Source organism: Mobula birostris, chromosome 6 (genome assembly GCF_030028105.1).
Source record: "Mobula birostris isolate sMobBir1 chromosome 6, sMobBir1.hap1, whole genome shotgun sequence".
Classification (NCBI taxonomy): Eukaryota; Metazoa; Chordata; class Chondrichthyes; order Myliobatiformes; family Myliobatidae; genus Mobula; species Mobula birostris.
In genome coordinates this window covers 36,769,242-36,785,744 of record NC_092375.1, presented here as the reverse complement: position 1 = coordinate 36,785,744, position 16,503 = coordinate 36,769,242, and the positions used below count along the sequence as shown (strand labels likewise).

At 39.4% G+C, this 16,503-nt stretch overlaps 1 protein-coding gene across 3 annotated transcripts in view; it reads left to right on the top strand.

The window, feature by feature from the left end:
* Positions 1 to 956: 956 nt before the first annotated feature.
* Positions 957 to 16,503, top strand: part of cblb (Cbl proto-oncogene B, E3 ubiquitin protein ligase) — a 169,465-nt gene continuing 153,918 nt past the window's right edge. The window contains exon 1 of one of the 3 annotated variants that reach the window (XM_072260229.1): positions 957 to 1,432. In XM_072260229.1, the coding sequence (XP_072116330.1) occupies positions 1,404 to 1,432 (29 nt within the window). In that variant the 5' untranslated portion in view covers positions 957 to 1,403. Of the gene's footprint in view, positions 1,433 to 3,571; positions 4,237 to 16,503 lie in introns of those variants that run through there. The other 2 variants (XM_072260227.1, XM_072260228.1) reach the window with 2 other exon arrangements.

Sequence of the window (16,503 nt, the reverse complement as noted above, 5' to 3'; positions counted from 1 at the left end):
GAGTAAAGATAATTCAAAAATAATTGTTCTTTAGCAAATTGGGAAATCGATTTTTTGATAAATGCACCTTTTGAATTCACACCTGGCAAGGGGCATTTGGCTGTCATATAGCACTCCTGAAAGTGCAGGTATGAAAAGATGCTCCAGTCCTTACAACCCCACTGGTCACAACTTCACCTCCCTCACCATTAGGCATTCAACAGTACATCATCACTTCTCAATAGCTGGAAGACTTGTCTGTATAGTTGTTTGACCCTTAAGGAGTTCTTGAGGACTGGGCTGCGAGGGATGATGCAACCAACACGAAATGTTTCACTGCTAATGTTCATTGTTCCATAAACTGAGGAACATTACAAAAGGGAGCCTGCTGGCGCTTGCTCAGGAAATGATGTTGACAAATTTCATGTTATTTTTTTAAAAGCTTTCTGAAATGAAGGAAATTGATGACACTGTTTTAACACCAGAGAAAAAATATCACAACTGAATTACTGTTGCTTTGTGAAGTTATTTGCAGTATATTTTTGAATTATTTAAATGTCAGTGGTTGTCTAAAATTGGTGACAACTGATTTATGTATAATACTTAGGTAAATCCTAAGAGGAAGCAAAAAATGTTTCTCTGTTAAGTTTTAGTACTTAATATGTATATTGTAACTCCATTCATGATATCAATGATTACAATGAGTAAAAATCAAAGTGATTAGAAATCTAAAGAGTGCTGGCAATACTCCACTGGTCAGGCTACATCTATGTGAAGAGAAACAGAGCAAACGGTACATTTCAAAGACTCTTTATCAGAACTAGTTCACCTTGTGTGTATTTCCAGAATGTTCTGTTTTTATAAGGATTACAACACATACAATTGCATATGTGGTTATTTCAATTTCAATATATTTTCATGTGATGTTTTAGTTTGTAATTGGACCAGTTTCTAAGAAACAGAGATAAGGAATGGAAAGCTTTTAGATTTTATCCTCAGTTTCAATCTCATTAGTGAATCTTTACCATGATTAATGCTACAATTAGACTCAGTATTCCCAGTTAAAAGAGAAATCACATTGTGTTCCTACTCAGATTTCTGAATGACTTTACTTTGATCTGATCTTCAAAATCATATTATGTGTTTCTTCAGTCATCCTGCCGCCATGCTTATATTCCCTTCTCAAGTTTTCAAAAATTTTACTTCTATTTTGCATTTTCCCTAGGTCCTCTTGCAAACACCTGAATGTCATTTATCTGATTCCTTGGTGTTCTCCTGTCTGAGAAATAGAATCTGTCCAGACTACTTTCTACATTAATTTAAGAGAGTGAAATTGCTGGAAGGGCCAGCATTAACTGACTACCCCCAGATTCTTCTGAGAAGGTGGCAGTGAACCGCCTGCTTACGTTGATGCAGACACAGTCATGGAGGCACTGCACTCTGCTATTGTTAGGTAAGTGAAGTTATGAAGTACTTCTGATATATTTATCTGATTAACAAGGGAATTTGGAAGCAGTGGTGTTTCCACCCTCCATTGTGTGACAAAGATCATGGATTTGTGACATGTTATTGTGAAACTTTTGACAAGTTTCCTTAGTGTATTTTGCAGACGTCACTGACTACTGTCAAAATACACTGCTGCTGGTGTCTGGTGCTTTAAATATTGGATAATGTCGCGCAGCGCAGTTGTTGTTGGAATTACTGTCATCCAGGTAAATTGATGGCATCTGGATAGGTATAACAAGATAATTCCTTCTTGTACTTAATGATGGATTTTAAAGATCTGGGGAAGCAAGGCCTGCAGGAAGCTAATCTCCAAACCACTCCACACTATTGCGGCAATTAAAGCTGAGTTTCTAATCACTGGCTAAATCCAGGAAAACTGATGCTGGAAGGAATTCCATGATGCTGGTGCCGTTAAGTATCAGTTTCATTTGTGATGATATGTTCTCATTACGATCATCAGGAAAGAGGTACAGGAGCCGAAAGATCCATTCTCAACGTTTCTGGGGCAGCTTCTTCCCCTCCGCCATCAGCGGTGCACGAACCCATGAACACTGCCTCGCCATTTCTCTATTGCACTACTTATTTGTACTGTAACTTACAGTTTGTCTTACTGTTGCCACAAAACAACAAATTTCACACATATGGCAGCGATCAAAGTTGACCAATTTCACCACACATGCCAGTGCTGATAAATCTGATTCCGATTCTTCCGGTAACCTGACTGAACCCGTAACAAGGGTTCAGTCGCTACTTCCATCGAGCGAGTCCAAAGACAGGCAGCCCGATTTGTCACAAACACCTATGAGAGAGAAGCGAGTGTTACTCAACTTTTAAATTCATTAAAGTGGAACTCTCTCCAAGATAGACGTGGAGCACACCGCCTGACCTGTTTTTACAAAATGTTAAATGGTCAGCTCGACATAGACTACCAATCCCACATCAAACCCAAACCTATTAGGAGCAGACGAGGGCACTCAACTCAATTTGAAACACTAACTACCAAGTCAGACGTGTACAGCAATTTATTCCCCCCCCCCCGCACAATTAATGCACGGAATAATCTTCATCCTACCTCAGTCACACAACCAAACCCAATTAAATTTAAGACAGTTTTTCTTCTTCAAAAATCTCCTTCTTAAACCTACCCTCCACCTTAAACTCCATGCGGGATATTTTGGAGGATCAAGAACCAAGAAGGGCTGTGACAACTGGAAAAGTATGGAATCAGCATCCTCCTAATATATTTTGAAAAGCCTAATGACAATGCTGGAAATTATTGGAAATATTCATGGATCACCATAAAACTAAAGGATACACACTGCTGTGTGCATCGTTCCTGTTCACAATCCCGAGGTGGTTGTAATTCAAAATTCCCCCCTCACCGGCTCGCACCCATAAGGGTGGCTCTCGGACCGGAAATCCTTACTCCCTTTGTTTACAATTCTACTTATCGTCCTATTGGCTCTCCTAGATGTAAATAAAATGACGTTCCATAACTTCCGCATTTCCATCAATGGAATGTACATTAAGCGTCCGGGCCTGCTGGGCATTTTAAAAGCGATCATGGATTCAACTATAAGAATCTCGCAGATTGCTCGAGTTCGTAAACAGCAAATCACCGCCAATACCACCAAGATCCCCCCCCGCCTGTCAACAAAGGCGTGTGGGGCGGGGCTAAGATTGTCTACTTGATGTCTGTTGGTCAAATGTCTTTGTCAATTACTTCGTTAAACCTACCAGCAAAAAGCTCGCGCAAAACGTCAATTCGATTGATTGATCGGATCTCATTTCCCGTTCTCTATTGGCTATTCCTGGTGCTAATCAAGCCCAGCCCCACCTCGTGTACACTCCGCCTCAAACCGTGGTGCGTCAATCAGATAGCAGACTGTGAAAATATTCATCATTCATTGGACGTTCTAAATGTCAGTCGGACGTACGTTTAGTTTTACCTCCTCGCCTGTTTCTGAGTGGATAATACGTGAAGCGGGCAGATCTGAGGGGCGGAGCGGTCGGGGCTTCGAGCTAATCCTCAAGGCGGATTGGTGGATTAGGGCACGCGTCAGGTGATCCCGCCCCGGTCGTTTCATCCTTGCTGCTCTGTTTGTGCGGAGCTGAGGCGAGTCGGTTCGGGCTTGGTTTCGTGTTAGGGCCTTTAAAAAATCCCACACACAGCTCCTCCTCTTAGGATACAGCGCATGCACATGGTGCTGTTACTCACCCCGCATTTCGCGTGATCCCACTCCTTCCGTGAGTTCCGGAGTTTTTAATTTATTTGGTGCAGTTGGGAGGAGTTCTTGTATATATTTGAAGTTTTTTTGAAAGCAGTCCTGAGGAAAAGGGGGAAAGGGGCAGGAACATGGCGGCGGCGCCGAGGAATCCACGTAGCAATGTTAAAAAGGGTCGGATTTTGGGGTTTATCGACGCCATCCAAGATGCCGTTGGGCCGCCGAAGCAGGCGGCGGACAAGCGGATGGTTGAGAAGACCTGGAAGCTGATGGACAAAGTGGTGAGGCTGTGCCAGAACTCTAAGTTGCAGTTGAAAAACAGCCCCCCGTACATTCTGGACATTCTGCCGGACACTTACCAGCATCTCCGCCTCATTCTGTCCAAGTATGAGGATCGCATGCATGTCCTGAGTGAGAACGAGTACTTCAAGATCTATATCGACAGCCTAATGAAGAAATCCAAGCGGGCAATCAGACTGTTCAAGGAAGGCAAAGAGAGGATGTATGAGGAGCAATCTCAGGATAGGTAAAAGAAAATAAGTATATCACCCCCAAAACACTGACCACTCATTTCTCTCTGCATCATCCCTTTCCTTTCACTGCCATTAACTTTTTCTTATTCCTTGCAACATGATGATCTAATGAGAAGTATTGCTGTCAGATATTGCAGAGTGCTGACATTTTTCGCGTAGGTGACTAAAATGTTATTTCTGGATATGTGGTATTTGCTTTGCTCCATTAATAAGTTCCGAATTCGACTGAAGTTTCCATCTAAATAACAGGCTGTGTACAAATTCTACAGCGCCGTTCTTTCCTCTGTTATTCTTAAAACCAAATGCATTCAAGTTATTCTGAACGAATTATTCGAGTGCATTGCGGATGAAGTGTAATCGTGATTAAAGTCGTTTAGTAAATGGAAATCTGTTCCGCGAATGAATTAAATTCCAAGACATTATGATGAAATTAGCTGAGCAAGATATCAGAATCAGGAGAATATTTTATTTCCTTTTTCCATGATTTATTTGGAAACTACAAATGGAAGACAATTACACTGACTGCAGAACTTCCCGGTAATCAGCTGGAGGTTCTTGATGCGCTGGTAATAACGTCAGTGTTGTTAATCTTTAGCGTCATCGTATAGCAATAGTGGGTGTACTGGTAGTCCGTGGTGGAAGCAAAACTGGTACGGTACTGGCATAGAATTACATAAACACACTTCCAAAAAAAGTTATGAAATAGCTCTTACTGTAATGATCTTTAGCACCATTTATGGGCTATGATATTGGTCCCATCATTTTAGCTTGATGACATCCAGGTTTAAATTGGATTAGATTTTTATTCTGTAGAATTGACAGCTTTATGCATGTGTGATTTGGGTTTAGTAATTGCTTTTGCATCGGGTGAAAAATTGGATCTTCATCTCAATCATGTAAGATAAAACTATAATATAGATCACGGGATTAGAAGATGTAATCTCTTCTGATGGTCAAATGTCATATTGCTGAAACCTCAATTTTGTGGCAGTGCTTACCTGAGACTCCCCCAAAAAGGTGTTAAACTTTTTTTTGAAGACTGGAACTCCGCTCAGTGTCAGCTAGTCTTCAACTAATACCACTGAAAAATATTTAAACTACTACCTTTAGTGTTCACATAATCTTTTGCACAAATGACAGCTGTATTTATCCAAAGCGCTCACAACTAATTAATAGAATGAAAAGTACTTTGAAGCAATCTCAGGTTGTGAAAGACACATGTTCTTTGATTATTTAAAAAAGCATCAATTTCCATTTTTTTTTAATTTGAGAAAACAAAATGAAGGACCAAGGCATTTTCAAAGTAGAATGCCAATGAGTTTGAAAAGGTCAGCACATATGAAATGAACAAAGATTTGATGGTTGCTTGATACATAGGTGCTGATAAGTATCTGAATTTGTAATACAAAGTTTTGGAGAGGAATGGTGGATGTTGGAGACAAACAGATTTGATGAACAAGGAAACTGGATCCATCGAGATCTACTTTGTCAGGCTTCTATGTGAGTTCTATGCATGTACTGTATAAATTATATATGTATAATTTATTCCCAAATAAGGGAAAAAAACAAGGCAAAGTGACTTCCTGCTTTCATCTTGTACCTGGATGTCTGGTCACACTGTTGGGAATTAGAGTTAGGAACTGGAAACAGGAAATGAAACATTTTTTTGCTCTTTTTTAAACAGAAAAATATCTTTAGAGTATAACAACTTTTTAAAAAAGCAAATTATTGTCAGGGAAAATATAATGCTGGAATTAAGGTGATCAGTGTAAGCACTGTAAATGAAAATCCTGGCCATGATACATTTTAATTTATCTTTGGATTCTTGCTCAAAGATAGATTCACAGACAGAAGGAAGGAAATGCACAATGTAAGCAAACAATCTAAAATAAACTCTCCATTTGTAGGCTTTGTAGAATGTGGGATGGCGGGGGTTGGGTGAGAGAATGAAAGGAAAGAAAGAACTCACATGTTTTATCTTTGCATTTTATGAAGAAAAGTGTGGTTGCAGACTTGTTGATAAGCCATGAAATTGGAAGTGGAATCATTAAAAAAAGAAAATGTAATGCATTCCAGACAGAATCCACTTTTACCCATACTTGGCCCCAAGAAAAGGATGTTATTACCAAGCGGATGTAGTCATTATGAGCTGTGCTGCTGACAGTCAGATGTGAATTGCCTAAAAGAAATGCATCCTCCTGAAGTTTGGATAGCTGGCTTTGTCTTTCTCGGATGTTTAATGATAAATGCACCAGAATGTTTAGGGAATAGTGTATTATTAGCTGCTGTTTAGGACAGAATAGATGTGTCTTCTTGAGTATATTATCCTGCAGAACAGAGAAGTTGTTGAATGAATTGAGTTTGCAAAATACAGAATTTTGTTGTGATTAAATTTTTCAACCTGCAAGATTACAGGAATATTTTATATTTTATTCCAGATTATGTGAACATTGGTGCTGAATAATAGCTTGAGGGATTTTGGGTCTGATTAGTATTTCCAGTGCTGTTTGTGTGGCATTTGCAGAGAATGCATCTGCGTGGATTTTCCTGAGATTGCTCTGGTTTCCTCCAACATTCCAAATATGTGCTAGTTGGTAGGTTAAACGGCTGCCATAATTTACCTCCTCCTCTCCTCCCCCCCCCCCCCCCAAACTGCAATGTATTTGGGTAGTCAGAGAATCAGTGAGGTGTTAATGGTCATGAGGGAGAATAGGTTACCGGGAAATATTCTGGGTTGGCGATTGCTTTCAGAGTTTGCATGAGCATGATGTGCTAAATATCATGGAAATATGAGAATGTGAAATTGGGTACGGATCACAGATCTCCTCCTTTAAGCCTTAAGGAACCAGATGGGTTTTAGTGACAATCCTGTGACTGGTGTATTTTTAATAATACAGGACTTATTTAATCACCTGTCCTCCATTGTGGTATTCCATAAGACATAGGAGCAGAACTTGGCTATTTGGTGCATTGAGGCTGCTCTGCCATTCAGTCGTGGCTGATCCTTTATCTCCCTCCTCAGCCCCATTCTCCAGACTTCTCCCTGTAACATTTGATGCTGTGTCCAGTCAAGAACCTATCAAGATCTGCCTTAAATACACCCAACGACATGGCCTCCACAGCTGCCTGTGGTAATAAATTCCACGATTTCACCACCCTCTGGCTAAAGAAATTTCTCCATATGTCTGTTTTAAATGGAAACCCTCTATCCTGAGGCTGTGTACTCTTGTCCTAGACTCCCCCACCATGGGAAATATCCTTTTGTCTCGGTCTTTCAACATTCAAAAGGTTTCAAATGAGATTTCGCCTCATTCTTCTAAGTTCCAGCCAGTACAGATCCAGAGCTCTCAAAAGTTCCTTATATGATAACCCTTCCATTCCCAGAATCATACTTGTGAACTGTCTCTGGACCTTCTCTAATGCTAGCACATCTTTTAGATGAGGAGCCCAAAACTGTTCACAGTACTCAAGGTGAGGCCTCATTAGTGCCTTATAAAGCTTCAGCATCACATCCCTGCTCTTGTATTCTAGATCTCGTGAAATGAATGCAAACATTACATTTGCCTTCCTCACCACCGACTCTACCTGTAAGTTAACCTTTAAGGTGTTCTACACAAGGACTCCCAAGTCCCTTTGCATCTCAGATTTTTTTGGTTTTCTCCCCATTTAGAAAATAACCTACGCATTTATTTCTACTACGAAAGTCCATGACTATGCATTTTCCAACGTCATATTTCATTTGCCACTCTTGCCCATTCTCCTAATCTGTTTTAAGTCCTCCTTGTTTCCTCAACACTATCTGCCCCTTTACCAAGCTTCATATCATCTGCAAACTTGGCAACAATCATTTATCCATGTTGCTTGATTAGCAGTCCAGAACCCTACCTACTAACCCAATAACTTACCTGCCTTACTGTCATACCCTTGGACATGATGTGATTGGATAAAGATTTACTTAACATTGTTCACACTAAGTAGGTGGGAGAAAAGGGACATAGTGAAGGGGATGAGAGTGAGTACTGAAATTGGAGGCTTCTTCATTTGCTTCTGGAAACTGGCATGGTTTTGCTTTGCTAGACAATACTGCTGCCTCCTTGTATTGGAGAAGCAACAAATCAGGTAACTGCCCTGCTATTCCAAAAAGATCCCCACAAGTCGGTCAGACAAACTGTTCACAGATTCAGAACTGTGTAAACCAGAAAGTGTGCAAAAGCTTCAAGTGATACCCCGGTTATGTTTTTGAGCATCACTGCTGCACCCCATAAACAGTTTCTGTGATGGGTTGACTTTGAAAGGCATTTATCTACTGCCATTTTATTGCTCACTTGCAACAAGCAAAAATGGATTTAGTTAATTTGATGTGTTTCAGCATATGTTGCTTGACCAAAGTTTATTTAAAGTGGAGGTTGGTAGGGTTTGGATTCGTAAGGACATTGCAGGTAAGGGGGAGAAGGCAGAAGAATGTGGTTAAGAGGTATAAAATATCGGCCATGATAGAATGGTGGAGCAGACTCGATAGGCAGAATGGCCTAATTCTGCTCCAATGTCTTATTGTCGATGATAAATTTATCTTTCCAAAGCTGCCTGGACTGGTGATTGCAGTAACAATAAATGATAACTTGATGCAGGTCACTTTGCTTTGTATTAAGGAGAGAAAGGATGCAGTAAGTAACAGGAAAATGTCTTGTAATTTGATACGCATTAGTTTTGAATCATTTTGATATGGTTAGAATGAAGTGTCATATCAAGAAAGCTTTTATTCAGATAAAAGCAGGGCTCTGAGATGCTGCTTTGTTGCAAGTTGTCTTTTATAGATGAATCAAGCAGAAGTAAACATTAACATTATCTGAATGATTGGAAATTTGTGCCTTGAGCCCTGTGCAATTAAGAAATATTTTATTTTATGCTAATGACTTGGATTTTACAAGAATTTATAGCACCCAGTCAGATGATTAATGTTTATGGTCCACACGAGCCTTCTGCCATTTTATTTGGGACTGTAGGCATCATTTCAAAATTTACACCTGATATAAAACTTTCATATGACTGAATCTGTGCCAGTTCTGAAGATTGGATCTGGCTCCAGAGCATATCTCCATTCATTGAAATGGAGAGGAACATCAGTGAGGGACCAAGGTAAATAGATTAGTTTTTAAATGAATTGCCCTACTTTTGCTGTTGAAAGTTTTGGTTTTTCAATAGTTTGATTTTTTTTGGTCAGATATTTTGTTTACCAGATGGCAAAGCCAGCTGTTGAAGTTTGTTCTACTCTTGATGAACATGAAAGGGTTATTATTTATTGAGATACAACGTGGAATAGCCTCTTCCAACCATTCAAGTCACGCAGTCCAGCAATCCCCCGATTTAACCCTGGCCTAATTACAGGACCATTTACAATTAGCAATTAACCTACCAACCAAACCAGTATGTCTTTGGACTGCAAGGAAACCAGGCACACGGAGGAAGCTCGTGTGTTCAAGGGGAGAACATACAAACTCCTTACAGGCAGTGGTGGGAATTGAACCCAAGTTGCCTGTACTGTATAGCATTGTGCTAACTACTATGCTGCTGTCATTTAAGGATAGAGCCACAATTTGATGTGAGGGTGGTGTCCACGCAAGTTGATTTTGGGCATTGAATAGGTTGGCTGGTGAGCGGTTTGCTGCTGTCTGCAAATTCTGAATACTGGCTACAATGGTTCCGAGGATGATTCATGTATTGTAAATAAATGGGTAGGTGGGGGGAAGTGTAGGGATATAGAGAATGTTCTAGAGAGTGTGTTTAATAAGGTTGCTTTTCTTAACAAAACTGGTCACTCAATAGGATAAATACCACTTTGTGATTCTAGCTGTTTGATCTCATCCTATCAGCATTTTGTATTGTTTTCCTCTTCATGTAACTATCAAGCCTAATGCTGGTTGCTACTACATAGGATCAAGAATTCCTAATTTTCACCACAGTGTGAGTGAAGAATGTTTCTTTTGATCTACTCACTAGATTTATGGTGGCTAGTTTTTAAGCTTGCTACAAACAGAAATCTTTTCAACTTCTGTTAATGTCCACCATAATTTAAAAATCTTTATCAAGTCAAACTCCCATTACTCGTTTTCCTAGAATAATCATTCCTAATCTGTTTATTCTTTCCTTGAACTGTACTCTCTCAATTCTGGTAGCGTTGTAGTAATTTACTGTGATGCTTTAACATTGTTTTGGTAATTTGGCAACCTTAACAAGGCATATCATTGAGTGTTTTACCAAAGTTCTTCATAATCGTATGTCTCCGTTTTTGAACTGAATTCTTTTAGAAGGGACTCGGAGTGCTTTGTTTTCACAGTCTGTGTTCCTGTCAGTCTGCTGCTATCTTTGTGTGATACAATGATAATGGAGATACTGCCTGAGCAGAGCATGTCTAGACTTAGTGTTTTAAAAACAGCAGTCATGTCATCCCTTGCCTTTTTTAATCTGTTTAAATTCATGAATTGTATATGAAAAACAACATTTTGCTGAAGTACTATAATTTAAAATGCATTTTTAGTACTTCTGCTTTTTTCATTTGGCCACTAACGCCTTCCTAAATGTAAGCTGGCCTAAAATGCGTATGTTTTTAATTTTCATTTTCAGTAGATGGAATTAGTGATAATTCTATTTTCATTTGTCTTAAAAAGAGCAGGAAATTTTCTTTGTGAACTAAATAGTTTTATAGAATTGTATTGTCTAGTTTAAAAAGTCAATGATTTGGAAGATGCTGCATCTTGCTTGTGATATGGCAGTGTTTTAAAATCCATCAGTTAAGTCATTTTGCTCCAGTCATTAGAATGTGTGGGCAGCACTAAAACTAAAATATTCACTTAGAGTGACACTGTCTTTTAGGAATTTAAATTATAGATGATTTTTTTTTAAATGCGTGATGTTTTAGCAGTGTACAGAAGTTTTATTTGGAATATTTTGGAAAAATGTACCAGTTTAGTTTTGCAATGTGACCTTTACAACATGTGAACACATTTAAAGGATGGAATTCCTGATGTATTAAGCCTGGAAATTGGAATTTGTAGTCTGATGGGCATGTAGTAAAACCTTTTAAACTTTGAAACACTTTGGCTGTTTCAGCCTTGGCCATAGTTCCTCAGTTAACCCTCTTCATAATTTTTGTTTTAACTGTAGAATAACACATTGTAGAGTAGAAAATAGACTGAAGGACTAAAGTGATATCCAAATTTTGAATACTTGCCCAAATTAATTATAAATAAATGCTGTTGAGAACTACTCTTACGGTTTTCCAAAGATGACCTCTAAAACAAAGTGGTAGTGGTTGATTGAAATTAAGTTGTGCTACAACTGGTGTACTTTGGTATCCAGCAGAGTTCTGGTTATAGTGTTTAAATATATCCCATACATTTGAAACTGCATCTGCACAGCTGTATGCTTCTGTGCCAGAAGCCTGGTGTAAAACCTTTTTGCTGGTGACCCAGGGCAAATAATTGCCCACGGCTTGAAGTGGAGAGGCCCTCTATGAGGGCTGGGATCTGGGTAAGTTGTGTGAGCATCACTAATACTTTATCCGTCCTTCTTCATTGTTAGTAATTCCTTTTATCTGCTATCTTCCACCACATCAGTGACTTTTTTTCTTAATAGTTTTCTCTGCATCTTAAAATTTTCTGATTCTAATGAAAGCTCACTATCTTGAAATGTTAGCTCAGTTTATCTATCTACGCATCTTTATACTTGCAGTACTTCTTGCTTTATTAAAAATTTATAGGTATTTTAATAAACGGGGTTTAATGTTGATCTGTGCACATGAATGAAATGTGTTTATGCACCAGTTCCTCTCAGTCTGGGTGGCTAGGATGTAGGGCAGTCAAGTGGATTTGCTACACTTCAAATATTATTTTAACCAGTGACTAATATGCTATTTTTGACTCTGCAACCACTGATCCAATTTGTGAATTCTTGAGTGTTTGGGGGAAATCTCAACAGATTCTGAGCTTTAATTAATATTACATATGTGTATTAACAGACAATTATTTTGCTGGTAGATACGTTCAGTGATCAATGTATGGCTTTGAAAGCCAAGTATAAATTTTGTTTGAACAGTTGGGTGCCTCAGATTTTTCACAAGTGGCCATCAGCCCAGCCAGTGTGACATCATGTCGTACTAATAGCACAAGCAAACCATTGACCCCAGTGGTGCCATATAGTACCACCTCTCAGCCCTCTTCATATTCTCCTATTATTTTCTGCCTAGTGCATCCTACTTAAGTACATGTTTCTGACCAGATTACATTTCACTGTTGTTGCATATTTCTTGCTGTTTTCATCAAAATGTTAGGTTACTGATGACGGAGGAGTTTGACTAGTGAAAAAGTAGTTTTGAATGTCAGTGGCTCCATTTCTTCTTTCTAGTTGCTAGCATGGGAAAAATGGATTTAAAAATAGAATTGTAGTACTATATAAAAAGCCGAATGTGACACATTTTGTACTGTCATATGCCAAGGGGAAAATTTTAAATGCCATTTTATCCTGTGTTTATCTACTTCAGTTGTGTGCTAATCTAGAAGCTATAAGAAGTGAAGGAGGGAGTATAGAACATAATGGAACTCTAATATCTGATATAACATTCTCTTTGATGTGGGTAGACACAATTGATGCTGAAATAAATCAATTATTGCAATTTTATGCACCATTTTTGATTTTTATGTATGTTGAAGCATACAGCAGAAAGCCCAGACTTGGATACACTTAGAAATAATATACCATTGCATGAATGACATTAAGTCATTGCAAGTGGAGGCCAGTGAAAATTAAACCGTTGTTTTTCGCAGGAGATGAATCAATATTTAGGTCGATGAGTTTGCAGAGATCCTATGTTTTCTTTGGTTGATTAGTTAGTTTACTTATTGGCTCCTAACAACAATAACATCACCGATACTGCTTAGCTCATTCTGGGTGGTTGTAAGCATTGAAATTGTGTATATTGTGGTCTGTCCTATATTTTCCAGGAGTGAGGTGAGGCTGCTTTGTTATGCGTTAGTTCAGTATGATCATTACAATACTCCTAGAATTCCTGTGGCACTACAAAAGCTGTGATGAAGCTAGTTTCCATTTGTACTTGCATTGTTACTTGAAGAAACTTAGTGACTGCAGTATGTTGAAGTCAAATGTTTTATTTTTCTTCTGTAAGCTGCTTCTCTAAGCAGTTATGTTTTATGTTTATGTAACTTTATGTTACAACGCTAAATTAAAAGTCATTTAAGTTTCTGGTTTAAGGGAGTGATGGTGAAGCACAGTGACTTGCTGGCAGCAAACAAGACTACTAATTATTTTATTAATCACATGTTTTCTGTAAAATGATCACTGCAATCAATAGTCTGTAACTTCTCTTTTGGAGTTGAGGTTTTGAACCACCTGTACGACCTTGCATTTTTTTTGTAGTGTGGACTGAAGTCTTGAAGGTGCTAGGATGGTTGCAGCATGGCGTGTATGGGCTGAGTTGAGGTGGCAGGGCCCGAGAGCAGGGAACGAACCAATGTCTGGTCTTCGGAGCTGATTCCAAGTGCCACAACCAAGGCGTTGGGGCTGGGGCCTGGGCCTGAGTGTGAGGAACAAGCTGATGTTTGATTTAAGTGCTGGGACAGATTGGAAAGGTCAGGTATGTGCTGAATCAGGCCCAAGAGTGTATTGAAGTGGCAGGGCCTGGGTCCGAGAGCAATTTTAGGCCAAATTAATGCCGGGCCAGATTGAAAAGGTCAGGGTGTCAGGGATGGAGGCGAGAGACAGGCCATTGTTCAGCTTGTGCTCAAAGTTTACTTGTCTCTGCACTGAACTGTGACTGACTTTGTGGCTGTGGACATGCATTCGTGAACTTCAGTTCTGAATGTTAGTTCCTTATTTTTACTGTTGTCACTTTTTTTTCTGCACATTTGGTATTTGACGGTCTTTTTTTAATGGGTTCTATTGGGTTTCTTTGTCTTGTGGTTGCCTGTAAGGGGACGAATCTCAAGTTTGTATGTAGCATACTTCGATAATGTTCTTTGTACTGCCTTTTCTATTGTAAAAAAAATATACAATTTTCTGGTATATTTTGTACAATTTCTAATTAAAAGAAAACCGCTGTTTTCTCCTATGCTGAGCTCGCTCAAAAAAGAGAACCTTCCTCTGGGTAAATAATGCAGCATCATTCTGATGAATGGAAAATTGTACTGGAGGGTGAATATTCTCACCACCTCATCAGTTTTTGACAGCAAGTTGCAGTGGATGTTTCTTTTTCCTTCCACTGCAATCATGATCTTGAAGAGGGCAGCAAATGTACTGCCTATCCAGGTTCTTTCGAAATATTATGACCATTTCTGGCTCAACCACATTTCTAGACCGTAAATGTATTTTTTTGTTTTTTGCTCAAATTACTTGATTCTTTTATTGATTACCTTAAATTTATGCCAGAAGGATATTGACCCATCTATTAAACTTTTCCTCAGCCCTCCCTCTTCTAGAATGAAACAACACCACGCAATCTTCCCACATAGTAAACTTCCCCGTCCTTGACAGCTCCATTGTAACGACCCCCAGAACCTTAATCAATGCTACCCGATCCTTCTCATGTATAAACAACAGAAATTTAGATTTCACGTTTAAACTTTATCCAAGGATCTAGCTGGTCAGCTGTGGTGTAATTTTTTTCTAAACATGGATTCAACAGAACCACTTTGCTCTTATTTAATGCCTCTGTTAGAAAAGAGGAATATCATGGAATCTTGGGTCTCTATTTCCCTATACTGAAGTATCCTACCCTATGTTATTACTCTTGCCCTTATTTACCCTCTCATGCAAGAGTGCATAATCTTTCACTTACCCAGAAAGAATTCAGTATAGATGATCTACTCATTAATAATTCTCTGCAGTGTAGTTCCCACAATGAACAGCTCAACCAACTCTTAATATCTCAAAATCTCTAAACCATGGCTTCGACATTTAGTTCTAAATTAATTATCTATTGATATGATGGTTCTTCCGGTTTAAGAAGGCGATACCAAAGGTGTGCGACAGCTTCTTTGTGGTTCAAAAGCAAAGAAATTTGATTAAAATATTATTAATAACACTTTATTAAAGGTGAATTGTGGTGAACTATCGCCACAAACAATGCAGAGGTGAGCGACAGCCAAGCAAATTGGCAAGATGTGCCCTGCTTGTGCATTGCAAAATCAACACACTTGGAGTTGCTAGTTATAGTGGACACTTTGGAGGGGAGAACATTGTACAGAGGAGTTCTGATGCCAGTCCAGCTGGCCCGGTTACAAGGGTAAATTACTCTAAGTGTCGACTTGATTTGAAAAGGTCGAGGAGTACTTCTTCAGTGAAATCTAGGTCCAAAGCAATCGCTGGGCGATTGTGCTGTAGGCCTGGAGCGATTCACCACAGCAAGGCCTGGGTCCATATGCAAGGTTCAGTCTGCTGTTTGGACTATCTAAATGCTGACCCATATAGACTGGAAGGGCAGGGTGTCGAGAGTTGGGTGAGGTTGGATCACTCTTTGTGCTCAGATGATAAGGAGAGGTCGAGGACAGCACCTTCAGCAGCAAAATTTAGGCCTAAAGTGATTTGCCGTTACGTCCCAAGTCCTCGTGTGAGGTAAATGCTGGCTAAGACGCACTGGGACCCCTCTCTCCGCGACACAAAGGCTGTGAGATTGCCCCTGGCTGCTGTGCTTCGTGTCTGCAAGTTTTGGGCAATTTGCCTTGCTAGTAGATTGAACTGAATACCGAGGCTTTGGACCTACTCTGGGGTGCTCCAGGGATTTGGATTCAATTTGGTTCAGAATGCTGTTGTTTGCATGATTTATTGTTCTGTCCTTCTCTGTCTGCATTGGGGATTGGTCTTTTTTTTTCTAAAAAGGGTTCTTTCAGGTTCCTTACATTGCCTGTAAATAAACAAATCTCAGGGTTGTATAATTCATATGTTCTTTGATAATACATGTATTTTGAATTTGATGCAAACTAAGGATTCTAGCATTAAACCCCATCACAAATAGTTTCAGTGGGAGGAAGCAGTCTTGGATCCAGTTTGTCATATTGGATCCCATAGGTATTTTTTTTTTGCCTCTGGATACCTTATGCTTTTTTGGGTTTCTCTGCTAGGGGCCCTGAAATTTCTGCATTAGCCTCCCACAGGGTCCAAGGAAACACCTAGACCTAGTCAGGCCCTGGGGATTTATCCACCCTAATTTGCCTCAAGACAGCAAACACCACCTCCTCTGTAATCTGTACAGG